The sequence below is a fragment of the Porites lutea genome, chromosome 4 (assembly GCF_958299795.1).
Source record: "Porites lutea chromosome 4, jaPorLute2.1, whole genome shotgun sequence".
Classification (NCBI taxonomy): Eukaryota; Metazoa; Cnidaria; class Anthozoa; order Scleractinia; family Poritidae; genus Porites; species Porites lutea.
Window position 1 is genome coordinate 33,426,508 of NC_133204.1, and position 27,285 is coordinate 33,453,792.

General features: G+C 37.5%; 2 protein-coding genes across 2 annotated transcripts; both read right to left on the bottom strand.

The window, feature by feature from the left end:
* Window positions 1-4,858: 4,858 nt before the first annotated feature.
* On the bottom strand, window positions 4,859-7,407 carry LOC140934559 (growth hormone secretagogue receptor type 1-like). Its single transcript, XM_073384163.1, has 2 exons — window positions 6,805-7,407; window positions 4,859-5,560 (listed from the first exon to the last, which is right to left on the bottom strand). The coding sequence occupies exons 1-2, from the start codon at window positions 7,405-7,407 to the stop codon at window positions 4,859-4,861; spliced, it is 1,305 nt and encodes a 434-aa protein (XP_073240264.1).
* An 8,290-nt stretch (window positions 7,408-15,697) lies between these two features.
* LOC140933353 (GFP-like fluorescent chromoprotein cFP484) lies at window positions 15,698-19,743 on the bottom strand. The gene is made up of 5 exons (XM_073382893.1): window positions 19,616-19,743; window positions 19,373-19,479; window positions 17,890-18,108; window positions 17,359-17,577; window positions 15,698-15,866 (listed from the first exon to the last, which is right to left on the bottom strand). Exons 1-5 carry the CDS (start codon window positions 19,616-19,618, stop codon window positions 15,713-15,715), a joined length of 702 nt encoding a protein of 233 aa, XP_073238994.1. The 5' UTR covers window positions 19,619-19,743; the 3' UTR covers window positions 15,698-15,712.
* Window positions 19,744-27,285: the final 7,542 nt, after the last annotated feature.

The window sequence follows — 27,285 nt, forward strand, 5'->3', positions numbered from 1 at the left end:
CTCTGAGAAATGCACCCAGGATTTGGTTGAAATCGGCTCATATGTGTAGGATATATTAGCCTGTTCCAGGCTCTCAGATAGTGGGGAAGAAGCAAAATAAAAAGGCACGCAAAAAGTTTCCTCCCGTTTTATTTTCGTGTTTGCGCTTTCTCAATTCAGCGGATCCGATTATCTCGGTGCCTGGAACAGCTAAGGATATATTGAATGACAACTGAGGTGTGGTGTAAAATTTTAAACGTATTTTTAAAAATGCGATGTTGTAAGCTTTTAGAGTCTTGTTCTAAGCCAGAAGTAGTTGTAAAGTAGCCGTAAAGATGTATTAAAGCATCTTTTACACGTTAAGCTGTTGAAAGGTGTATGTTTATTTCTCAGTAAGACTTTCGGGGGAAAACGAAAAATATAGTGGAAAAAGCTAGTGAAAAAGCTGATTAAAAAAAATCCGCCATGTTGGAGGAAGTTGTTGGCCCCAAACAGCGCCATTTGCAAATCTATCCTGAAATATTAACATATGTAATAACTATTCATTTTGTAGATGACATAACAGCCTATCTATTAAGGGTAGACAGACTTTTCAAAATATACAACACAATACAATAACTTTATTCAAAGAGGGAAGCGCAATAACCTATTACAGTTTTCTAACCTACGGCCCTCAAAAAGTTTCCTCCCGTTTTATTTTCGTGTTTGCGCTTTCTCAATTCAGCGGACCCGATTATCTCGGAGCCGATTATATCGTAACGTAACGAAAAAGCTAGGGGGAAGGGGGGCTACAATCACTCTCTTTACCTTGTGTCACGGTGTGGGTATAAGTTTGCATGTAAGTCTGAGAGTATTATGGTTGCCCTAGTATCAGTTGCCCTCAGTTCAGTCGTTAAATAAGTCACAAGTTTCTTGAATAACATTGTCCGTGTTAGTCACAACATTTTTATTGTTGTTACATATTTAAGACTAGCTCGCGTAATGAACACCTGACTGCCATTCTTGTAATCATCTTTAATTTGAACAGGGAATTCTGGGGAACAATTCTGCTTGACGAAGTTTGTCATCTTTCAGTACCGTGGCAAACTGTTCTCAAAATAAACACTTAAGGGAGCTGTGTCACGAAATTAATCCTGGAATTCCGACCCATTGAAGTGCTGTCTGATTAACTGTGCATAAGATAAATTAAACGAACGACTCAAAACATTAAAGGTAAGGACACAAATGAACAAACTGAAAAAGATGAAAAAGGGATTGCCTATACGAATTTTTTAAAAAGGCTATCTTCCTAAAAGTTTATCTCTGTTGTCTACAACTTTAAAAATAATATCCTTAAGACATGTTTGTGTGTCACGAAACAGTCACTATCTGCGAATAAAGGTAATGATTGGCAAAACTAAACAAAATGTGCTGACCCTCATGATACGGCCACCAAAATTACACAGAATAATGTACTTATCATTGTAACATCTAGGTATAATTTGAGTGACACATAATGGCAATTTGATATAATTACGAAGTCATATTGTTGAATTTATTTGCAGAATCCAAATTTCCCTTAAAATATAAAGCCATCAAGCAAACAATACTGAAATAGAAGGTGTCTGGTGTAATCAAGAAGTTGGTTAACACATAAGTAATCTTTGACAATAACAGTGATGTCATGATGATGTAACTTATTACAAAAAAGGAAATGAAACCATCCGCTGCCTTGAATCCGCCATTTTGAATCTATTAAATATATTTTAGTTTACTTAAAATCCGTATAAATCAGGTAATTTTAATGGCAAATTTAATCTGTGTATAAAACTATGCTTAATAATAAGCAAAAAAAAAAAAAAAAAAATCTGCAAGTTGTGAAAGGGAAAGGAACACTTATGAAAATTAAACCCCGCATCTGCCATTTAGTCATATACAGATTCATGTTTTTTTTTTGTTTGTTCTCAAACTAATCGCAAATAAGCCTGGATTACAGTGGAGCAGTTGTAATAAATTTGATAAATTAATCCTAAATTAAGTGTAGTATAATAATTCGTTAGGTAAAAGTAGAAATAAAAACCTTTTTATTGAAAAAAAAAATGCAAATGGCAAACAAACTCGGTTTCCATGGTAACGTCAATGCTAATATACACGTCACGAGGACTTTTTAAAGTCCTTTTAAAAAATCTTCCCAGATGTTCCCAGATAAATTTTAGGAAAAAACGCTAAGTTTGGCGGTCATAGCGTGGACGGTTTTGAAGTTATTCCACGTTTTAGCAAGGTCCCCCAGCCCGGATAGGGTTTAGTGAAAACATTTTAAAAAGGAAAGGGAAAATACGTATCCACTTTCTCGGCTGTCGGCGTTTATAATCCGGCGAAACACTGAAATTTTGATTGAAAATGTACGTCGCTCACGATACAATTTTCGGTTTCTCGATGTGGCGGGGGAATCTTTGTGATATTCAATCATTCAGATCTGTCATGATTTTTCCTTCGACTGGTCTGGGAAGGGGCTTACCAGTGTAAATTGCTCCCACCCCCCGAAAACGTAACTCATAATGAGTCTCCTTCTCTAAGGAATTGCACAAGTAAACTGTAAACCCACAGTCTTTCCCCAAGTAAACCAGATTTCTGTGTTTTATCAATCTCAGGAAAGTATGGCATTCTTCCAAAATGACACATTTTAAAACATTTTTTCAAGTTACAGCTGAGACATAAAAACTTGTAAAATTGCACAAGCCGGAACGCGAAGGCAAACAAAGAAAAAATCTTTTTAATTTTAATATTTACTGGTATATTTCAGGTCCAAAAAAAATCACCATTTGATCGAATTTTGGTAAAGTTAAAAAATATTTTAAATGAGGTTGCATCGCGAGCTGGCGTTTTTTTCTACTTCTGTTACTATGCCGAAATCTACGAGAACATTGTAACAAAATAACTACGAATTTCCTTTGTATTACGAGCATTGATAGTTGCGAAAAATTCTAATACGAGGGAAATAAAAAAGTAAAAATCCAAACGTAAAATATATATCGGTCTGTTGGGGAAAACTATCTTTAACCACAGGGCCCGCGGAGCGGATTTTCATGCGGGGGTGCTAATGCGAACGCGTAAGCGTGAGCGAACTAAGGGGGTAGTGGGGTATGCTTCCCCGGGAAAATTTCAAATTTAAGTCTTCTGAAATGGCTATAAATCCATCTAAAACTGCTAATAGTAATATAAATTTGTAACTGTTTCATCGACACTTATAACAACAAGTTACAACCTAGCCCGCACGTTAGACCAAAATTTAAATGAATAGACTTTGGCCCACACACAAAACGGTTGAGTGTCACCCGGACATTTTTAAGTCGGATTCGGAAGGTGCCAAAGTTGCCTTTCCGATTATCATTAAGAGCGACAAACTCATTGGCAACAGCTCAAGACAAAGTTTGTCTGTTCTCTGTTTGTGGTGTTCAGGATTGTCAGATTACTACACCTTCTTTTTGTGGTAAGTGACAGATCGGGGTAACCAAAGTAAAAAACATCTGAAAAAGTAATGGGGGGGGGGGGGGGTCCTCCAGCTCCACCCCCCTGCGCGGTCCCTGAACCAGTTAGTGGCCCGCAGGTGTGAATGGTCGAATTTAATTCGTGGACAAAATAAGAGAGTAGCCAAATAAACCAGTCAATTTAGATTTCTTTCTTTTCGCGTCAAAACGATCACAGAGAGAACACTCAATAATTAACACTATTGACAAAACATACAAGGAAATTTTCGCTTTTAGGCTTGAAAATTTTAGGCTTACTCTGACCAATTTACTCGCAATTCTGTGTAATTATTCATTTTTCTGGCCACTCTCATCTCAATTTATTATTTTTATAATGCATGTGATTTCATTCGCAGGAAGACACAAAATGGAAGACTGGTTTGAACTACGCAACGCAAAATAGAATATCTAGAATAAATTGGTGGTAACCAAAGAAATGTTCTAAAGTCAGTTATAATTTTATTCACATCGGATTATTTACATATTTTAACTGATTAGTCAGTAGTACTATACTCTTCTAACTGACAATTTAACCGTTATTTCGCCACATCTCTAATCATACATAAACTAGACGGGAACATTAAACACTCTGGCAAAATTTCGGACGAATACTTGTCGAACATAAATCTCGTCTGAAGTTTTCTCTTCGAAATATGCAATGTCTGGGAATATCCATGATCAGAGGCTCAGAGCACTAGTATTTAATTTAGGAAATTGGAAGTTCGCTTTTTTTACAGAGCAAAAGGACCAGAAGCTTTTTGTTTTTCAGCTTTTTTCCGTAGCTGTCAGGAAATAGAGAATTTTATAACCGCAATATCACATATTTTAGGAGTTTTTTGCAATGGAAAGGCAGAAAAACGATCCTAGCTTGGGTACGGCACCCGTTTAAGTTCCACAATTCACTGTTGTATTAGACCCACTGCACTGGTCGGTAACGCAACATTCCTGTTCAAGGCTTTCTCCCTTCGCTAATAAATCTCACTCAACAAAGACTTCCTCCGAGAAATCTAGTTATAATAAATTCCTGTCATTTTCTGATTTACTGGCCTGGTTGATCTCAGTTCAGTATCTGGCCATGGCCTGACCCATCTTGCATAATTTGTGCCGGGAATTGGACTTTGCACATTTTTTTTTGGTTTGATGGGTCGTCCTTGGGACTTGAATTAACGTCTACGTCTTAATTGGCCGCAGGACCGTCCATAATTATGGAGCTTGATATTTGGCTCAAAGGATATGTTTTAGGCATCTCCAGAATGGTCTCATCATTGCAATCTGCACTACTCACTGGAATTTTTATCATTTTCTGGTTTAATTGATTGCTCATGGAATCTGAGTGAACCATAAAAAAGACTTCATTTGTCTTGGAACTTTTATCACGGTGACGTGTTTGGTGTTGCTGGATTTTCTCCATTTTCCTGTTTTGATGATCGGTCGCTGGGTTCTGGGTGTACTTCCACAGTTATTTCATGCTGTCTATAATCTTCTCTTGGCGTTGGACTTTCTTCTCCGGAGCTTATCTCCGCAGGGTCTGTGAGATGGTTGCCAACCCATGCTAACCATGGCCTGATCTGAGAATGTGCATCCTGTGATGGAAAGGGCATGATCTGATTACGCAAGCGTCGTCCTCTCTCTTTACCTGTGTTGACAATTTCATCTATGTAGCTGTTGGATGAGCAAGCTGCAGGGTCGTTTCTCGCCTTGTCTTTTTCAGCCTCGCATGCATTCTTGCACGTAACATTCTCTTTGGATCTTTTGTTTTGCTCCGTGTCTTGAAAAGCGGTTTTTCCGAAAGGGTCTTGAAGAAGCTGTTTCAGTGCGCGGCGAAACCTTTTCGTTCGAAAACATAAGATGACGGGATTGATCCCGCTGGAAAGGAGCGTGCAAAGGAAAGCTATGTGACGAGGAAAATGCACTTTGATGGGATCAGCTTTAGGAGGACCCAGGATTGCAATTAAGAGGGGCGGTATGTAGCACACTAGGAATGCAAGTACAGTAATAATGACAGTTTTGGAAGCCTGGATATCCAGTTGAAGTCTGGCCTGGCCTTGGAGTCGGGGCAGATTTAACCGCTTTCTCTATGAAAGAATGCCATCAAATCAGGTTAATGCGCTATATTTTCTACATATGGTTGAAATAAGACCATCCCTGACTCTACATCCCTAAGAATCAGAAAATGATAAATTTTCTCTTCAATTCAACATGATAAAAGATATTGTATTTCTGAAATGAAAATATAATTATTATTGCAAATGAACCTGTAATATTCAAATGCTTTTATTGTATGTCATTGCTTTAAGAGCTACTTAGATATCTTACACCGATATATTACGCCGAGAACGATTTGCCCTGGTCCAAGAGGCTTTTATTGAAACATTCTTCTCCTGAGAAATTATAAAAACCTAAGACTTGGATATGAACGTTGCTGGTTTGATTGTAAACAAGCTTCCAGCATATCATAGGTCATGGGAATAACCGACTCCGAGACTGTTCAAATCCTAGCGAATCCAACACTCTGTTTAATAGGGGCTTTGCAATAATACAATAACCTGTGCAATAACCTGGAGGGGGGGGGGGGGGGGGGGGGGGGTGGTTCTTGCGTGTCTCCCTTGCGCGCGTCCGTTCATAAGGGGGAAGCCCCGTTATCAGTGAGTACCGGAACTGATATTTATAGGATCCCACAAGTAGATCATATTGAAGAAGAAAATCTCTCAATATTTACTTCACAAACTGACAAATTCTGCGTGATCTATACTTGCATGCAAATCATGCTTTATTGGGAAAGCCAAGGACCTGGTTCACAGCTTTTGTTCACATTGTCATGTTTAGTAATAGTTGTTTTGCTTGTTTGTGATTTGTGTCAAACTACATATACGTTGTGACACGTTTGTTCTTGATTTTTTTTTTTGTAAAGAAGTCTTTAATAATAACAAAGGCTATTCAGTTTACAGATTATGCCTCATTGCAAAGTTTTTATTAATTACGGGTTCTAGGTGTGCCATGTACTGTTCTTGATATTCGTGATATTCTTAGAAGCCAAATCAATAACAAAGAAGTTAAGTTTGAATAAATTATGTACCACTCAAACATCAATATAACTTGAAACCCTCCTTCTATGTTAAAAAAAATTGACATTAAACACTAAACTCACACACTAAACTCCCCCACCCTACACCATAATTTAAGTTTAGCCCCCCCACCATCCCCATTGGATTTTAGAACCCCCCTTCTGATAATTATTGCACATTCCCTTATCAGGGTGGCATAAGGATGCCTGGAAAATAAAATAGAAAAAATACTTATTATAAACTTTTGATCTCACCTGGCGTTTCTTCCTTTGGATTAAGCAAACTACCAGGACACCGATAGCAATTGTAGTCAAAATAAACACTGCGAGAATCACTATCAAGACCATTTTTGATTTAATTAAAAAGGCCCGACGGTAACTGAAAACAGAAGCATCCTGAAGGTCGATATCAGAATCAAACCACGACAACAAAATAGTTCCGCCAAAGCAGACCACCCACTCTATAAGTACTATTTCCATAGCTTTTTCATTCGTCTTCCATGTGAAATATTTTAGGTCTAGTGCTATTGCCATAGACACATTTACGAGCAGCACCAACATGGAGACGGTGTTAAGATGGAAACAGAGGCGGGTCACAAAAAGCGAAATTATCGCAAAAGTCTTTCCTGTAAACCATGCGACATTAAGGACACCCCAAAGCAGGTACATGGGTGCTTCAATGAGCCCGCGGAGTAAATCCATGAACGCCAGATTAGCGATTAGAATGTTTGGAAAGGTGCGAAATTTCTTAAACCGAGCAATGATACCAAGAACGAGCACATTTCCAGCAACTGCGAAGACAGCCAGTAATGGCAGAAGTACAAGCACAGATATTGTGGTGGAAGAGTAATCTTGCATTTTCAGAATTTTTGCGGCGCGTCCCGCCCCACATCCACTATCAAATTATGACAGTATCTAAAGAGCGCCGAAGTTTACTTTGATGTTTTTCGAATGAGGTTCCATGTATAGTTGAGACGTTCTTCTCACTGTTACATAACGTGGGGACTAAGTGTCTTATTTTTGACACCTGAGTTTCAGTTTTGAATTCTCTTTTGAGCCACGTTTTGAATACTTTTGATTTTTGTACAGCTGACTTTTTTCCTAGGGTTGAACAATTAAGTGATTGTTTAAATATATTTGAACAGGTATTCAGGGATCCGAAAATAGAGTACAGTAATTAAATAACAAATATCTTGCGATTCACTTTTTCCCTTTTTTTCTACATAGCTTTATAGTTTTCGTAGATTTTAAAATATTTAAGCTAGAATAAAGGCAATTTGTTTTCAAATTTTCTAATGATTTTCTTCCCAGTAGCGCACGTGTGGTCTACGAAAATATTTTAGTATCAGATATATTGTATCCATTGTTAACGGCAAATAAGCGAATTAAACAATGTAGATTTGTTTTTCCTTAGCTCAATTATTTTTTTAGTGTAAGCTTATCAAGTTTGAGTATATTCTAGATTTATTTCTGGGAAAAAAAGAACATTTTCTTGGGGATTTCGACTTCAGAGGAGTCAAATGTTAATTGATGAAATAAATATACTGCTTTCATGTTAGCTCATGTCCCTTCTTTGTATGATTTAAATACTTAACTGATAAGTTGTTTAGAAGTAAAATAGCAAACAAACAAACGTCAAAAAATTGATGTGCTAAATTTTCGAGATTTTATAAAAGGAGCAAAATGAAAGGCATTTATTTTTCTTTGTATTGCCTAGCAACGGAAGTAAAGAACATTGTACATTCAGCCGTCAAAGGATCTGAAATCAGAAGTAGCTGATGAAGCTAAAGAGCTTGGACCAGCTGTTATGAACCTACCAGCTAACTGACCAGCTATCATGAACCCACTATCGTTCCCTAAATAAGTTTGATTTGAAGTTGTTTTTTTTTTTACCTCAGCTCGTATGATGATAGATTCGAAAGAAACGCTTGAGAGAAATGCTTCTTTTTTCATAAAATACAATTTCTCAACATATATTTTCAAATTTTCCTCAAAGTATAAAGCCATAAAGCGAAAAATACTTAACTAGTAAGTTGACTGTCTGATATAATCAAGAAATTGGCCAACACATATAAATAAATTTTGGCAATGGCAATAATGTCATGATGATGTCACTTATTACTAAAACAGGAACTGAAATCATCCACCATCTTGAATCCGCAATTTTGAATTTATTATTATAAATGACTTCCACTTTACTTAAAATCCTTAACCACATTTAAATAATGATTTATATTTTAAAAACATGTGCGTAGCTCATGATGTTGTATTCTGTTTCTTGAGTTATGTGGGAGGGGAATCTTTGTGATAATTAATCATTCAGAACTGTAATGAGTTATTTTTCCTTCGACCATTCTTGGATGGTGCTTTACCTTTATACACCGCCTCCTAGAATCTTGGAAGGATCGTATTTTATAATGAGTCACCTCCTCAAAGGAGCACTAGTAAACAACTACCCATAATCTTTCCCTAAGTAACACGGATTTCTGTATTTCACTAATATCAGAAAAGTATTATAATATGGAATAAAGCTACTTTTTTTCCCCTAAAATGACACATTTTTTTAGTTATAGCTGAGCCGGTTGCCTGCGTCGCAGACGCTCTAAACCTTCTGCATACAAAGGGTTTAGACGGGTGCGTGGGCCGGCTACAACGCAGGCTACTGAGCCGAGTAACTTTGTGAAATCGCAAATTCACGGAACGTGAAAGCGAACAATGAAAAAATATTTTTAATTTCAATATTTACTGGTACATTTCAGGACCCCCCCAAAAAATCACCATTTGATCGATTTTCGGTTAACTTAAGAAATATTTTTTATTCAACGTTCCATCGACAGCTGACGTCTTTTCTATTTACTATGATGCCGGAAATCTGAAGATAACTTCCAAATAAAAAAAAGTAAACATTTAGAACGTAAAATATATATATATATATATATAAATATATATATATCAGTTGGGGAAGAGTATCTTAACCATTTAGTGGACAGCGGGTATGGATGGTGGAATTTAGGCCATGAATGAAAGAGCAGCCAAATAAATCAGTCAACCTAGGTTTCCTTTTTTGCAACTTCAAACGTTCACAGGGAGAACTGGTTTTGTTTTCTTTATAATCAACACTATTGATAAAGCATAAAAGGAAATTTCCGCTCATGTGTTGGTAACAAAAGCATACAAATCTTAGTATAACTTTGACCAATTTATCCGCAGGACTGTATAGTTCATTTTTCACTATTGATATAAAGTGACCTGTTTCATGCAGAAAGATACAAAAAAGATACTGCGCAAAATAGAAGACATTAGCGATAACCATATTAAGAAAAGTTCTAAAATCAATTATTACCTTGCTTATTTATCTCAGATTATTTATATATTTAAACTGATTAGTCACTAGTACTATACTCTTCTAACGGTCAATTTAATTGGTATTTTGTCGCATATCTAATAATTCATAAACTAGATCGGCACATCGTCTCAGGTACTCCGGCAAAATTCGGACAAACACTTGTGAAACATACAGTAAACGTTTGTTCCATACTGTAAATGCGGTTTGAAGTTTTCTTTTCGAAATATTCAGTGTCTGGGAATATTCATGATCGGAGCTCTAGTTTTGAAAAATTAAGAAATTGCAAGGTCGCTTTTACTACATGACCAAAAGTTTTGTGTTTTCCAGTATTTAGTAAACTTACGCAACTGGACGGGAGAGGAGAGAAGGCGGCAACCCTTATGTGACAAGTGTGACAATAACTTTTTTGAAACAACTTTTTGCCAAACTTCACTTTCCCTTAAACAGATCTTTGTCATAATGCCAAAATATGCATGGTACTTCATAAACAAAGATGATGACGTCTGCTAGCATCTAACATGTTCGTTTCTTTGGTCAAACATGCATGTCTTCCGCTATAAATTTTTCTGCCTTGATTAATCACGTGACTAACTAGAAACGCTTTTATGAAAGACATGAAACTTCCTGTGACATATCACCAAAAAGATATAAATCACGTTTAAATTCAAAAATATTTAAATAAGAAAGGCAACATTTAACAACAGAAAATTCATGAATAATTTGGCATTCGTCGTCCAAATCCATGTTTGCTTGCCACGTGACACGTGAAGTCTTCGGCGGGGGGGGGGGGGGGGGGGGGGGATAATCCCATATATGGATGGGCTAGATAGGTAAGTACCGCCTGATAGGGTAAGGTTTTTAAGGATCTCGAGCCTTTAATAGAGTATCATTTTTTACGTTGTTGGCCTTGTGTCTTTGGTTTGATCCTTAGATAGGGTAACTCAAGTAGTAATGGGTGGTTTATTCCATTCTTTCCATTTTGTAGAAAAACAGTAATCCAGACACGCTCGGAAGAATTGCAAGGTCTTACGAGTTGTATATACGCAGGGAAGGAGAATTTTTTACCATCCCCATGGTATTTGCTTTAGAGGACTCCTTACAGAAAACAATTGTTTTAAGATGGAATGAGTACTCCTTTTGTTCCTATATGGGACCAAATCAAGTGAGAATAATGGACCAAATGCCCAGCCGGCTCAGTGTAAGACCCCAAGTGAGTGTTATAAAAACAGGTACATACGAAGGTATTGGCCAGCGACTAATTGGATTTTGTGTTTAGGTTTCTGTTGTGGTTCGAAGGTTTGTCACTAGTGACGTTTTGTTTTATTTGCAGTAAACATTTTGAATCTTTCCAGGCCTCGTTTGATTTAGTTGGCCAAAATATGGAAGCCACTATTACTTCTTTAAGATTGCTCGTTAGACAAGAACGGTGTACTACGTGATGTGTCAACCTGTTATAAGATCTAACAAGGAAAGCTTGAACTCTCCTGGTGTCCTTATTCGAATGATGTAGGATGGATATTACGATTAGCAGAAATTAAATGCTTTTTAATAATGGCTTGTTTGTGTCTAGTGTGTCTAGCTCTGTCTAGATCCTCTACTCTGGCAATGCTCTGTCCAGAGGCACATCCCCGTATTGGCCATATAAGGAAGTACACCCGCCGGGTAACCATTGAATGCAAGCCACCTAGTACAATAGCAAGGTTCAAGAATACAGCATTTCGTAAGTCAGATAACTAATCAACATTAATCTAAAAAAATGTTTAGGACTGTGAATAAAGTTAAATGTTTGAATGAGCGGAGATGTTACGTGCTAGCAGACGTCATCTTCATCTTTGTTTATGAAGTACCATGCATATTTTGGCGTTATATTAATGTTGACAAAGTAAGTTAATTACTCTCAAAAAGTTATTACAAAGTGCGATGGAATTATTACAAATTGTGACAGCTTAGTTTATTACAAAGTGCGATGGACAGTTGTTACAAATTGCGACAGCTTTTTTATTACAAAGTGCGACATGGTTTATTACAAATTGCGACAGGTATTACAAAGTGCGATGGATTTATTACAAATTGCGACAGGTATTACAAAGTGCGATGATTATTACAAATTGCGACAGTACACCATTTCATGCAAACAGTGAATTTGTTGACAATTGAGTTGCAATTGAGAGTCGAAGGATCAAACAGTTTATTATGACTTTAAAAAAAAGTTTAAAAAATCTTATCTTTTGTTTAAAACCGGGTTAAAAATCTTCTTCTGACTACCGATATTTGCCAAGTTTGTAGGCGCCTAGTTTTTCACGATTTAGATCTGCCACCCTTTCCAAATAACATCAGCTCCGCGTGTAATTACTTCCCGGAGTAGCTAATACATTAGGTAAAATCGAAATCGATAAAAATCGTCAGCGGTCAAGTGATTTTTATCGATTGATAATGGAAAAAGTTGCAAATCTATCTAGGGAAATCTTTTAGCCTGAATTTCAGATATCCCTTCGACTCAAGGGGATGTCTGAATTTCAGGCTGGGAAATCTTTTATGTAAGGTTGTATTTCTCGCGATTTTTGCCTGCGAGAACTGCGAATGTGTTTAAACCGAACCGTTTTTGTTATTATGTACAAAAGGGTTCTAGAGAGAATCTTGTGTCTGTAATAGTTTCCACATTTCTTATTTTCATGCTTGTTGGTCAGTTGTTGCTCTTGGATGTGTTTCTCAGCTGTACTACCGGTATCTAACTTATGCGAAAAAACAACAGTGTCGGACTTCCATTATAATTCCCTAAAATCAAGAAAAATCGATATCGATTTGACAGAGCAATTTAGTTTATCGATTTTCTCCGTTTTCCGTTATAAGTCGATAATAATCACTTGATTGCAATCGGCTTTCATCGATACCGATTTTTATCGATTGACTACTCCGAGCTGAGTTCTACTGTAGCTTACTCAGACTTGGAGGTGAAGAGGATTACTTGAGGAATAAGAGTCTGAAAGCCCTATTTTCCTGACCAGATTACGTTAACGAGAGATATTGTCACCGATAGTTTTCTCGATTTCTTTTTTTCCCACGTATTTTCGTATATTGACACGTATTATATTTCGGTATATATTTTTTTGAGCTGTTTTAAAGAGGGGTGGCTAGCCACCCAATCCATCGCCCCCCCCCCCCCCCCCCACCCCCCTTGGATCCACCCCTGCATAGGATGTGTTTTAAACATCTCCAATGGCGTCTTCATTATGATCTAAACTACCCACTGGAATTTTGACCATTTTCTGGTTTAATGGATTGCTCACGGAATCTGAGTGAACCATAAAAAACTACTTTTTTCTTGGAACGTTTATCACGGTGAGTGTTTGGTGTTGTTGTATTTTCTCCAATTTTCCTGTTTTGATGATCGGTCGCTGGGTTCTAGGTGTACCTCAACGGTTATTTCATGTCGTGTATATAATCTTCTCTTGGCTTCAGACTTTCGTCTCCGGAGCTTATCCCTGCAGGGGCTGTGGGATGGTTGTCAACCCATGCTAACCGTTAGATGATCTGAGATTGTGTGTCCTGTGATGGAAAGGTCACGGTCTGATTACGCGAGCGCCGTCCTCTCCCTTTACCTGTGTTCTCAATTTCGTCTGTGTAGCTCTTGGATGAGCAAGCTGCAGGGTAGTTTCTCGCCTTGTCTTTTTCAACCTCGCGTTCGTCCTTGCACGCAACATTCTCTTTGGATCTTTTCTTTAACTCCGTGTCTTGAAAAGCGGTTTTTCCAAAGGGGTCTTGAAGAAGCTGTTTCAGTGCGCAGCGAAACCTTTTCGGCTATTGACCGTATTTGTACTAGAGGACGTTTAAGACGTCTAAGACGTCCAGTATAAATACGGGAAATAAGGCAGACGCATTAAACGTTAGACGAATAAAACGTCTGAAGTTAAGTGCGTCCGATCGCAACACGTAACAAATGAATTAGTCGTCTAAGACGTTTAAGACGTCTAGTGTAAAAACAGGACGCACTTAACAGTCAGACGTTTAATGCGTCTGGACGTCTAAGACGTCTTCTAGTATAAATACGGCCATTTTGGAATTTACAGAAAGATATCAAATGGATGGCTTAGTAAGTAGCTATAGAAAAAAATCGCGCATCTTTACATTAAGTAATCAAAACCCTGTGTTCTCTGCTGCATAACTCGTTTGATACCAAAATAGTTTGCCGAAATTGCCATCTACAAATCATCCTATCCGGTGTACTGTAGAAAGTCTGTGGCGCTGGGAACATCGACAATATTTTAGCCTCAAATTAAAAGGAACCGGTTTATTACAACACAAAGGTGATAATGAGGTTTTAGCCTGCGTGGCAGGCGTTCGAAAGGGAAGGGGAAGGGAAAGAGGACGCGAGACCACGCGCGAGGGAGGAGGGAGGAGGGGAACGCGTTCCTTTCGATTCTACCTCGCTCGCCCAAATTCCCCCCTCCCCTTCTCCTTTCAACGCCGGCCACGCAGGCTAATGAGGTTTCAGCATTAGCGAGGTTCACAGTAGTCTTACGGCTATCATGTTACGGGCAGGGGGAGAATTAGCGCTTCGATATATCCTAATTCAGACCGTTTCTCTTTACCGGCGATTGATCTACGGAAAATGAAGATGTTAGCGAAGAAAATGCAAATCCATTTACACTAGCAACTCTAGTAGGACAGGTCAAATTACATCTTCAGTTACGTTAATTTTGGTAGCCATTTTTATATCTTGAAGTCTGGTTACCCTTCCTTGATGGATAAAAATGCTAGTTGGTGAGAATGAAAGTCATTGTCTAAATATTAATAAATATTTGGAACTTTTTAGTGACACGTTTTACTCAGAGAGAGGGATACCCTTGTAGGAATAGGCAAAAAAATGAGATCACATCAAGCCTTCCCTTTCAGTAACCACTCTTTTCTAAATGCGGTGGAGACAATTGCGGTTAACGGTATATTTTGGCTTTCATGGCTAACGGTAGGAGTCGGTTGAAGTTAAATATCTCTCCGCTGCAATTAACAGGTAATTTAGAAACTCGATTATTGATCTGAAAAAGTTTAAAGTTTCCATCGGTTGAAGCCCGCTCTAACGGCGACCTTTCAGGGGTAGAAAAAGCGGCTTATGTCTCAAATAGAGTCCAGGAGCATCGAAACAAGACACGAAGGAAACTCGCATAAAGCAATTTTACAACTAACTCCATGACAAGTTGCTGCTAAATAATAATAATAATAATAATAATAATAATAATAATAATAATAATAATAATAGAAACTTGAAGCAATTTAAAGGTTTTAATTCAAATTAAGAAATAAATTAACTCAAGGATCGGATGGGGGAGGTGACTGGCTGTCTGTCTCAAATTGAGTGATTGTCTGATTTTGAAGAGTCTTTGAAGCATCCACCATGCATTCCCAAAACCAAGGAAGGAAATTAACTGATAATTTTTTTTGTTAAAAGCATTTACTAGAAAAAGTCAACACTCTCCAAGCCAGCAGTAAAAAACAAACAAGCAAACAAACAAAACAAATGAACAGTCCATAACGCCCGAATTCTGCAACAAGTTTAATTCCCACCTACAGTATTCTTATCGTATTTGTTTACAAATGAATTTAACAACTCTGTCTCTATAATGAAATCATGCAAAAATAAAAAAGAGAAAAACTTATTTTGTTATACTTGAACTCTACAGCTACATTCGAATTCTAACAACTCCAGAAACGAATTCTTGAATCCAAAGTAACGAAAACTAATTCCCAGCACATGCCTTAAACACAGAGAGGCTTTTTTCCTCCTTGATGTTGTCTTGGCTTTTCGCTCTTTAAGCCTGTTCTTTATTTGGTGACCACAGCTGGAATCGGAGAATACTGAGCCGAAGCCTTCTCATACAGTTTCACCTCGTTGAAATTATCTTTTTGCTCCAAAATCTCAATGCGGTGGTCTATAAAGTGAAATGGCGGCAACTGCATACTTGTAGGGTTCTTAGCTCTGCAAAAAAGAAAAGAGCTGAGATCAGCACAAAACAGTACTTCATCAGGTTGCGCGAGCACGTATCTTAGCCGAATATTACAATTACCAAGTTAACAGCTTCCGATGTCTTGATAGAATTTTGTTGCTTATAATTAAACCTTATTACAGAATAACTTAATAAGGGCGCTTTGCAAAAGTCAGGACCAAAATAATTTGGAAATGAAATATTATTTAGTCTTTCCTCGAAATCAGTTTTTACTAAAGCCCATCACATCCGAGCATGTCATTTAGGAATAAACTTATCTGGCTGGATAGCCCTGATTAATATATAGTGTAATTCTTCTGACGAATGCATTGCTCTGGCTAGCCAGTTCTGAAAAATGGTAAGCGCCCTAAGATGAAATGCGCGCTCTGATTGGCTGCAGGCTTCTTGGCATTGAGGGAATATAATCACAGTTGAAATAAAATGTCAAGATTTTGCTACTCGCGCGATTATCCCTCAAGCACGTGCTACAGTGGAACCTCCATTTAACGAATCCCAATATAATGAAGTCCTCGGTATAACGAAAGATTTTCTTTATCCCAGTAATAGTGAATGAAATACGTCAAAAAGGACCTCGACCGAGTAACAAAACCTCGTTATAGCGAACATGTTTTGCCAGTCCCTTGGCCCTTCAATATTTCAAGGTTCCACTGTAATTGGAGAGATTTAACTGTCTTATTTATCACTTTCCTCAACTGCTTAAGGACGATCTTTTCAAACATGCTGCATCAACTTTTTTCTGCTTATGGTGGCGTCTTTAGAAGGGCGCCCAATTACAAAGAACTGCCTTTTTCTGCAAGATATCTACTTCAAGGAGAAAATATTCCGTAGAAATTTCTAAAGCTCGAATATTACGGCTACAAATTTCGGGATAATCGTGTCATTCATCTAAAATATTGAAAAATGTTTGATTACCAACTCACCTAAGAATTTCATCTTTTATTACCAAGATATTGCGATTACTGTCTAAAAAGGCCTCCTTAAAATTTTCTGTATGAAGACAAAACGTCACCTAGAATTATCTACTATTAGGCTACTCCATATCCTCGAAATTTCGGCCGGACCCATCATGGCCATACAGTGTAGCTAGCTGTTCGGGGTGAGATGAAAAAGCCACCAAGAAAAACTTTCGAAATGAACCAAACGTTCCCCTAAGACATCTGAACACTAGATAAATAGTTGTACGGCAGCTCCAAATTAACCAAACAGGCTTCTAAAGCCTCAAGAAAAGCATTTTAGACACTTCTGACGTATAAGGAAACAATCAGTCTTTGGGTGCCGCTGAACATTTTAAACAAGCAAAATTCGTATTTTGATAACATCTTTTTTGTTTTGTTTTGTTATGTTTTTTGTTTTTTTTGTTTTTTTTTATGCAAAACAAGAGGTATACCAGGCTATGCAAGCAGCAAAAACGTTTTTTATTGCTTACGTTAGATTACCAAAACACTTAAAAACGTAAACACTTACTTGTAAGTGCTATTGAAGTTACATTGGTAATGGCTACCACCTTTAAGCAACATGGCGTGGGCAACATAACCCTTCAGTTCTTCACCACTCATGTACATTGTCTCAGTGGATGGCTCCCATCTCGAAACTTTCTTCTGCATAACTGGACCATCTTTTGGAAAGTCTTTCCCAGTGAACTGAATCTTATAAACAAAACAGCCCTTGTCCTCTTTGTCCAAGCTGACGAAAGAGGGGCGAGATTTACTAAGTGTACGCGACAATGCGACCAAAAACATTGTTAGTTAGCAACTTATGTACTACATAAATGAAAGATAAAAATTTCGGGTTTTTCTCTTCTTCGTTTCTTTTTTACGAAAACTATTTTGAAAAAGAGGCTTACGCAGTTCTAGTTTAAAACAGAGTTTAAAAAGAAAGACACTATCCAGTAATAGCAATAGCAGGAAAGCGCGCATGAAAGCGATTATATATCAAAGATGAAAACGACTTAAACGACTTAAGCACTGAGCACTGCAGGTTTTAGATTTTACTAACCTGATGACGCTTTTAACGTCACATTTGCCCCCGTCTTCATATTCGAAGTGTCTTTCCCAAGAATACCCCTCAGGAAACGACTGCTTAAAATAGTCTGGTATGTCGTTTGGGTATTTGGTAAATACCCTGTTGCCGTACTGGAACGCGGTTGTCAGAATATCGTAAGCGAAAGGAAGAGGTCCGCCACTTGTAACTGTAAGATTAATAGTTTGTGTTCCCCTAAAAAAACATAAACAGGAAATCAACGTTGCGTAAGAAAACGTAAAGAAGACCGCTCTTGGCAACTGTAAGATTTATACAGTGTTTCCCTTAAAAAAAAAAAAAAAAAAACAAGAACGGGAAAACAAGGCAGAGTAAGAAAACGTACACAGGTCCGCCCTTTGACGGTACGATTTACAGTTTGTGTTCCCCTACAAGAAACATGAAAAGGAAATCAAAGTTAAGTAAGAAAACGTAAAGAAAGCCGCCCTTGGCAACTGTAAGATTTATACAGTGTTTTCCTAAAAGAAAAAACATGAACGGGAAATCAAGGCAGAGTAAGAAAACGTACACAGGTCCGCCCTTTGACGGTACGATTTACAGTGTGTGTTCCCCTAAAAAAAAACATGAACGGGAAATCAAAGCTGGGTAAGAAAACGACGAATTCATATGCAACGCATGCATATACGACCGCAATTAGGCAACGGTTCAATTTCAAGTAAAAGTCTTATTTCGCTTTTAAAAGGCCATGACTCAAGATTTCAGAACCGCTAAAAGCAAGCTGTTTTCTTAGTTAATTTAATCGTAGCTTTCTTTTATATCCTAAAATATTGTATAGTCTGAGTTAATGACTTTCTTGTTTTTATAACTCAGATATTTACATTGAGTCAGTCCTACCACTTGCTTGAGAAAATGCACCTTTAGCAACATGGCTGAGATCACATGATAATGTAAAAAGGGAGGGGTGTTCATAGTCTAATCAGACTAATATGTCTGTCTCTAATCACACCACAGAGGGTGTGCCGTTCAATCTCATAAAACGTTAGATAGAGGGACAATAAAGGGTCTGTTTCAAGTAAATTCTCCTTGTGTTAAAAAAAAAAAAAAGAAAAAAAAACATACAAAACTGAGCTTGCGATCTAGCATTTTTAACTGAAGAGAAACAAAACTTGTAGTCGTAAATTCTTTTAAAAGAAATATGGCAAGGATAGGTAAGTTTTAGTTACCGATTTCTTAGCCAGGTCAGGAAGAGACTTTCCTTAAGGTTTTTAGTTCTTTGCCATAACTATCATAGGCTAGAAAACAAAAACGGCATATTTTGTTCTGCAGTGCTATGGTTGAAAGTCATAGGATCAGGTCAGACAAATTGTTGATGGTTAATCTCTTACACACAAGCAAAACGTAAAATGTATACTGAAATCTCTTCTGAACAAACCAGTTTGAAGCAAAGAGGTCAGAAGCCTGCTTAGAATGATGTAACATTTTTTTTAAAAGAATTACTTACTCGTAGGGCATTCCCTGTCCGTTTCCTTCAATCGTGAACTTATGCCCGTTAACTTCACCGTCCATATGAAGCTTTATCTTCATTTCTTTTTTTACGCTTGGTGTAGTCTGCGGAATGAAAATAATTTTGGATAAACTAGATCAATTAAACGTCAAGAACTTGAAGTAAAGTTGAGTGTTGAGTAAAATAAACAATTAGAATTAATAAAATACATTGTAAAACCTTTTCCCGTCCAGAACTTACCATAATGGTAGACTTGAAGTAAGACTGGGATAAACCTTACAACTCTTGTTAGTGTTGTTTTCGATCTGCTCTCTTCCAAATCACCAGGGTGAATGGGACCTCAGCTTTGAGAATGCTGCTATAAAACTGAATGTCACACCCAAAATTTCCTTCAACCAATCACGAACCAGAGAGCCTTTGAGACAAAGCTAACATTATATATGCTCAGAACAATATGTCTATCATACCATATCTAAATACCTATGCAGCATAAATATAATCAACCACAAAAAAAAGGGGATTAAACTTGCTGACCTTGTATCATCTTGTATGCTTCAGTAAAATTATATGACTATGTAGAGCCGCAAAAGGAATTCGGGATAGTGATAATTATTGATTTAAACGCCTGGTTTTCAGACAATGACACAGAAAGGCGGAATTCAAAGGTTTCTCAGGATGGTGAGAACATAAATTATCCTGATAATGATTATGTTGTTAGAACATAAGCTCTGTTCTGCTTTGGTTTATTTGTGAAAACATTTGTTCCAGTCTGAAATGTAAGCAGTCTCCTCCCCTTTCTGCCATTTATCCACGAGGGCAGACAGTCGGCTCTTTGCATGACTTGATCATGTGATCAACTTTCGGTAAACACGAAAACAATTCACTTTTGAAAAATCTTATTAGCACAAGCTGAGAGAGCACATTAAAATTACGTAACCAGAGAATTTTCAGCCGTATATCTCAAAAGTAGCGATTACAATGGCCGCCGAAAGTTAGAATTATTTGAATGAGAAAAACAACTTTTGCCACCCAGCCGCATGGTTTTCCGTACAAATCCTTGTAAATTCTAAATTTTTTAAGTAGTGCTTAGGGAAATATTTCATGTGTGTTTTAAAAATTTCGAAATTAAAGTAAGAAAAGTAAGAAAAGTAAGAAAGTAAGAAAGTAAGAAATTACAAATGCTTCCAACTTTCGGCGGCCGTTGCAATGGCTACTTTTGAGATATACGGCTGAAAATTCTCAGGTTACTTAAATTTAATATGCCCTTTCAGCTTGTGCTAACAAAAGTTTTCAAAAGTGAACTGTTTTCGTGTTTATCGAAAATTGATCACCTGATCAAGTCATGCAGAGTCTGTTGTAGTCTATTTCTTATTTTAATCAAAAACGCGACTTGAAACGATTGTGAAGTAGCTATACATAATCACAACAATTGAGGCGTTTTTGTTTTGTCAAAAGTTGAAATAAATTAAAAAATACATCCATCTGCACAGCAAAATTCTATTGCAGTACTAATCCCCATATTACGTTTTCGTGGTTTTTTCAACTTTATGACCTTAGCTTTATGCATTTTGCTTTTTTGCTGTGAAGCAGGATGAGTACAAGGTAGTCTGTTATATAACGTCTATTACGAGATAACGCAGAGAGGCAAAGAAGACTCATCGGTTTTCTTTCGATGGAGCAGAGATTGAGTAAAATTCTCTGTTCGGTTTTTAACCTCGTAAATATTAATACGAACCCGGCCCGGAGAGCTCGAATGAGTTAATGTCATTACGAGAAACAACATATGCCTTGAGAAGAAAGGACAATTTAAACATGCCCAAGGTCAACGCAACACGCTTTGGACTTAATCCTGGCGGTATCAGGCGCCCAAGATCTGGAACAACTTGCCTGATGTCGTAAGAGCGTCGTCCTATTTCAAAACTTTCAAAAAGTGACTGTTAGAAAACGAGGCATTATTTTAGTATCGACGAATCGCCTTTCTAATCAATTTTGTAAATAATTTTTAATAGCATTGTATATGTGACAACTCAATTTTAATTGTAAATAGCTTTTATATTGTTTTAATCATATTCTAGTATTTCTATGATGTTTCATTTACAGTGGCATACCTGTGAATTAGCTGGTAAAGTTTTATTTTTTTTTTTAACTAATCCATGTAGCTATGTAGCTAGCTATGTAGAGTATGCGCCATTTAAAATAAAGTGGCTTATCATCCATGTGATATATTTGAGTCAAGACAGAAAAATGACCCCCAAAAAACGAATCAAGATTTTGAAACAAAGGATGTCTAGACCAACAACAGATACACCTTTATCTGACCTCAACCTTTTATTTTCTCTATATGCTTGCAGGGCCGTAGCATAAGAAGGTGCCGGGGGCCCTTGCCCCCCTCCCCCCAGTACTTTTCTCCAAAAAGTCAAAACATGCACGAATAAAAGTTGAAAATAAAAATTCAGAGCATTGAAACGATGATGTGTCTGCAGCTAGGTGAAACATTTTCTGGTTTTAAGATGCAGAGACTAGTCCAATGGGTCCTGCGGACCCCAAACCCTCTGCTTTCCAAATACAATGAGCGACCTATAATCCCCCCACCCCCGCTAGTTTCTAAAGAGTTGCTTCAGCCCTGTCTTATGCATTTACAAATTCTTATTCTGTTTTTTTTCTTCACGGGAATGGTGCGTTGCTTTAAATTAAAAAAAAAGAAAGACCATTACGTCACATAGACGTGTATTCGTGGTTTCGGCGCCAACAATTGTACGGCATGCGAAACCATTCAATTTCACGCAGCACTATTGTTTCGTCGTACCTCTACTTCAGTCTTAAATCATTCGACATTACATTGAACTATTTGCGTATGCCTTAAACCATTTGTCTCTCGATTAAATCATTCGACTTTACTTTGAACCATTTGCGGCTAGAAATGTTTGCGTGAATTCTTACTTTACTCCAACCATTACGCAACAGGGCAGACGACCCTTCGTTATCAAGTTCGATCATTCAACAAACCGATTCTTGTTCTGCCACTAGACCACTTGCGTTCTGTTTTGTCTGTGCTATTTGACATAATTAGATTTTTGGTGATAACGGCTGTCCATAGTCAAGAGGTCAAGATTTTAGTCGCCAAAATTTTTTAGCCTTTCCGAACTTTAGAAATTTCTTTGTAATAAGCAATTCTAGATTATGTCATTGGTTTTACACTGTTAAGTGTCTAGGCTCAAACCACGCGTTTATTATTTTTTTAACTATCCGTGCTCGTAATCAGTTAACGGGTGGATTAAACAATTACCGCCAAATGAGGGTGAAAAAAAAAACCTTGTCCAGCAGTAGACCTGAAAAAAGTTTTTTAAGTGTCACAAAACATGGTTTCGTTTTCTGAGCCCGGTGTAAACCAATTAAGCAAACGCAAGACTTGAGTTCTATAAACCATTTCAGGATCGCTTGACTTTTCTTAATCGACATAAGATAGTTTGGATGCTTAGGATTCTTAGATAAGTCAAATTTATTGAAAATACCGGACTGCCGGTCATTTGGTGTTTTGAAAACCTTGACCGGTTACCGGCCATATAGCCATGTCTTAAAATATTTCTTAGCGTATTTAGGCGCTAGTGTAAAGACTACCATTGTAGTTGAATGAAGCGTTTATTTGCGTTTTGTCTGTGCTATTTGAGATGACTGTATTTTTGGTGATAACATCCGCCCGTGGTCCACTTCAGTCTTAAATCATTCGACATAAGATTAAACTATTTGCGTATGCCTTAAACCGTTTGTCTCTCGATTAAATCATTCGGCTTTACTTTGAACCATTTGCGGCTTAAACCATTTATAAATGTTTGCGTGAATTCTTACTTTACTCCAACCATTACGCAACAGGGCAGCCGACCCTTCGTTATCAAGTTCGATCATTCAACAAACCGATTCTTGTTTGGCCACTAGACCACTTGCGTTCTGTTTTGTCTGTGCTATTTGACATAATTGTATTTTTGGTGATAACGGCTGCCCATAGTCAAGAAGTCAAGATTTTAGTCGCCTATTGTAGTTGAATGAAGCGTTTATTTGAAAATTGAATCTGTTCACGGGCCTACCGCCACTTGTTGCAAACTTGGAAACAAACTGCATAATAACTACATAAGCAGGCGACAAGAAAGTCTTACTCGAAAGTCTTACTCTTACTCGTAAGTAAGTTTGCTGCAGAAACGTGACTTCGAATATCATGGGAAGGTTATCCAAAATTTTTTAGCCTTTCCGAACTTTAGAAATTTCTTTGTAATAAGCACTTCTAGATTATGTCATTGGTTTTACACTGTTAAGTGTCTAGGCTCAAACCACGCGTATTATGTTTTAACTATCCCTGCTCGTAATCAGTTAACGGGTGGATTAAACAATTACCGCCAAATGAGGGTGATAGACAAACGCAGACGACACCAATTTATGTTACAGTGTTCAACTAAAATAGAATTTGAGATAGTTATATGTGATAAACTGTTTTTCAACGTAGATACCTCTTGAGAGTATTCAATAATAATAATAATAATAATAATAATAATAATAATAATAATAAAAACAATAATAATAATAATATTAATAATAATAATGAAAACTTAACTTTTGTTTGAAATGCATGTACTTCCGAAGAACCTGCAACAAGTGCAACTGTCTTACACTACTGAGTTACTACTGGGAACTAGGTGTCTTTTTGGACGCAAAGCCTTCAAAAGCGTTAAGGCTGGCTAATGATACCGAAACATTCCGTGATGTTAGCTTGACAAATAACTTAATTCTATACGCAAAACGAAATGAAGTAGAGTCATGAAAAAGGTCTCTTGTCTTTTTGTCCTTTCATGTCTTGGCGGCACATCCCTTCCCAAACTTCCCTTGAGGGAAAAGGCAAGATCTGATGACATCACTTGCCTCTCGGAAACAAGTTGGCAAATTGACGGCGTGCAAGGCCAAGAGCAAAAAGGCTAATTAACGAAAGATCACAATATCGACTTATTATTCGCGTAGGTTCTCAGGGCCTCCGGGACTCAAAGACAGTAACACTTCAGTGCTCACGTAATCAACGGCGAAAAAGATGCCGCCACCCGCCGTTCACCTGATGATTTTAATGATTTTAATGTTCAAACCGTTAACTTTGTATTTCCGCCACGTGTCCCACGCTTGGCATGAGCTAGGTTCATGATCAAACAGTTTACTTTGTATTTGCGCCACGTATGGCTTGAGCCTAGACTAAACAGGTATTGTTAAGTATTTTTATAACCACCATGGAAACAGAAAGTAATCAATAGGTGGCGTCGTTTTCAGCTAAGGTGGCTCAATGAACCCTGTCGAATTCACAATATTAGAGATAGGAAGGATCACTACTGATCGCGTGAGCTCATAATCTTAACTAAACTTTTGCGTGAAGATCATAGATAAAGAAGCTATTTGAATGATGACCATGTTTACTCAACTCATGTAGAAGTTGAGCTATCACTCTTTGATAATTCATCTGTTACGCCGGCCCCACAGGGAACCCAAGTTCAGTGTATCATATTGCGTAATCCTCAAAGGAATCGCACGGGAATTGAGCTCTTCAATTGAGATGATAGATTCAAGAAGATACGTGTAAATACTAATCGTAATTTTATCAATCCATGTTCGCCCCAGAACGCTGCGATAACCTAGCTCGTTTGGCGCGCTTCTCAATAACTTCCCAAACATGTTGTGATCCTCAAGCTATAGAAAATTCTAGGCAATTTTGGCTTCTCCGAACAGATATTTTACAGAAAACAGTTGTTGGGTGCCCTGCGGTAAGTAGACTCAAGGACTTAGTTTCTCAAGCTATTCGATTTCTAGACCCTATTCTTCTTATTCTTTGTCTTAAGATTCTAGCAAACAAACAATTAAATCTGGATCGAAGATATTGTCTCCCTTTACGGGCCACGTTAAGAAGTCCTTGCATGATGTTATTAATAAAATATGCCTGAGCGCTTCTAGGAGGATAGATAAAACGTTTAGCATTTCGACCAGTAGCCGAAAAAGATATAGTCAGTTGTTTTATATCCTTTCTGGTTCATCCAGATAGAAGTCCTGACATGATATTTATATCAAATGCCTATTGGGGTAAGCGCTTCTGGAATATGTAACTCGTTTAGCATTTCAACCCTTAGAAAGAAAGATATCCTATCTTTTCGTCGTACTAAATCAAAGCTAAATCAATGTAAATGTACTACACAGCACTGAACTAAAACAAGGGGAGCACTAACGAAATCGGCTATTATTGCCTAACTACTAGATATTAAATCGTTTTTGCCTGTGTTGGAAGCGAAATCGACCGCAGACTTTGATAAGTTTCTTTTTTGACGTCTTTGTCTGTTTGACTTGAATTTATCGATGGAACCGGTGAAGAAGTTTTCTGTTTACAAATGCAAATTGGGCTTAAGTCTTGCGTTACCTTATTTAGCGGAATTGGTAATAGTTTTTTTTTCTTACAGAATGGTTTTAAATACAAGAGGATTCAACTCTTTTTGATGAAATTTCCCCGAAAGAGCTAAACAAATGCCTTCAAAAGTTTTATTTGTCGGCAAGAAAACGCGACGGACGCTCGGTCATTGCGCGCCTACAATACAGTACTAAAGTAGTTTAGTCCACTCTGTCGGCTCTACTATTACAGAATTCAAAGTTAATTTCAGGAGCCAAACATCTTCCATGAAACAAGAAAACTTGCGAAGTTGCTATGCACTTTAATTATACACCAAACACTTTCCGACTTTACTTTTCAATGCATAGATTAGCCTGCGTGGCAGGCGTTTGAAAGGGAAGGAAAAGGGAGTTTTAGGTGCGAGAGAAACGCGAGAGGCGCGCCCCTCACGTTTCCCTCGCGCCCAAAAACCCCTTTCCCTTCCCTTTCAAACGCCTGCCACGCAGGCTATGCATAGATCAAATCCTTACTAGCTCAAATCAGGACACAAATATTGGTGCCACACACATATAAAAGCGGGAGTATTTTTTTCCTTGACGCGATATTTTTTTCGTCGCGAGTTGGTTTTTTTTTTTTTTTTGGCGTGACTTTTTTTCCTTGGCGAGACTGTTCACTTTTTTTTTTTTGGCGCGACTTTTTTTTCCTTGGCGAGACTGTTTTTATTTTGTTTTTGTTTTTTTTGGGCGCAACTGTTTTTCTTCCTTTGGCGCAACTTTTTTTCGTCGGTGCGATTCAGGATTCTTTTTTGGCGCGACCTTCTTTCCATTTGTAATCCGCTTCTAGATAAATTGCGGGCTCAAACAAGTGCGGTTGAGCAAGCAGCGAACAACTAGATGGCTGCCGAAAACGACCCAGGTGGAAATCTTATTAAGATCTTAACAAGATTCTTATTAAGCTTCTTACAAAGATCTTAACAAGTTTCTTAATTAAGATTCTTACAAGATCTTGAAAGATTCTTGTAATAATCTTTAAAGATCTTTTAAGAATCTTTATTTAAGTTCTAAGATCTTACAAGAATCTTAACAAAGATCTTGTAAGATCTTAAAAAATCTTAATCAAGATTCTTGTAAGACCTTTTACGATCTTACAATAATCTTACCAAAATCTTACAAGATCTTGATTAATAAACTTGTCAAGATCTTGATTTGAACTGTAACTAGAATCTTAAAAACTTTTTAAGATTTTGTCTTTATCTTCTAGATTTTTCAAGATCTTGGTCAAGACTCTAACACAATCTTGCAAGATGAAAAAGAGATATTGTTGAGAAAGCTTTCAACTTTCTTGGTCAGGATTCTTGAATGTTTCCTTTATAATAGATCAAGACCTGATTTTTTAAAAAAGAGTCCCCCCACGTAAGAATGTTGCCCGTAGCAATGGCAATCCAACATGGCGCGCAATTGTTACGGCGTCATGTTGCGTTCATGCTGCAGAGGCAATATTTTGAAGACCC

Coding starts and splice junctions, on each gene's coding strand:
- LOC140933353 (XM_073382893.1), bottom strand. Junction 17,578..17,889: donor GACGTTAAAAGCGTCATCAG/GTTAGTAAAATC, acceptor CTCTTTCGTCAG/CTTGGACAAAGAGGACAAGG. Junction 15,867..17,358: donor AACTTCAATAGCACTTACAA/GTAAGTGTTTAC, acceptor TCTTTTTTGCAG/AGCTAAGAACCCTACAAGTA.
- LOC140934559 (XM_073384163.1), bottom strand. CDS start 7,407: ATGCAAGATTACTCTTCCACCACAATATCTGTGCTTGTACTTCTGCCA. Junction 5,561..6,804: donor TCCAAAGGAAGAAACGCCAG/GTGAGATCAAAA, acceptor ATTCTTTCATAG/AGAAAGCGGTTAAATCTGCC.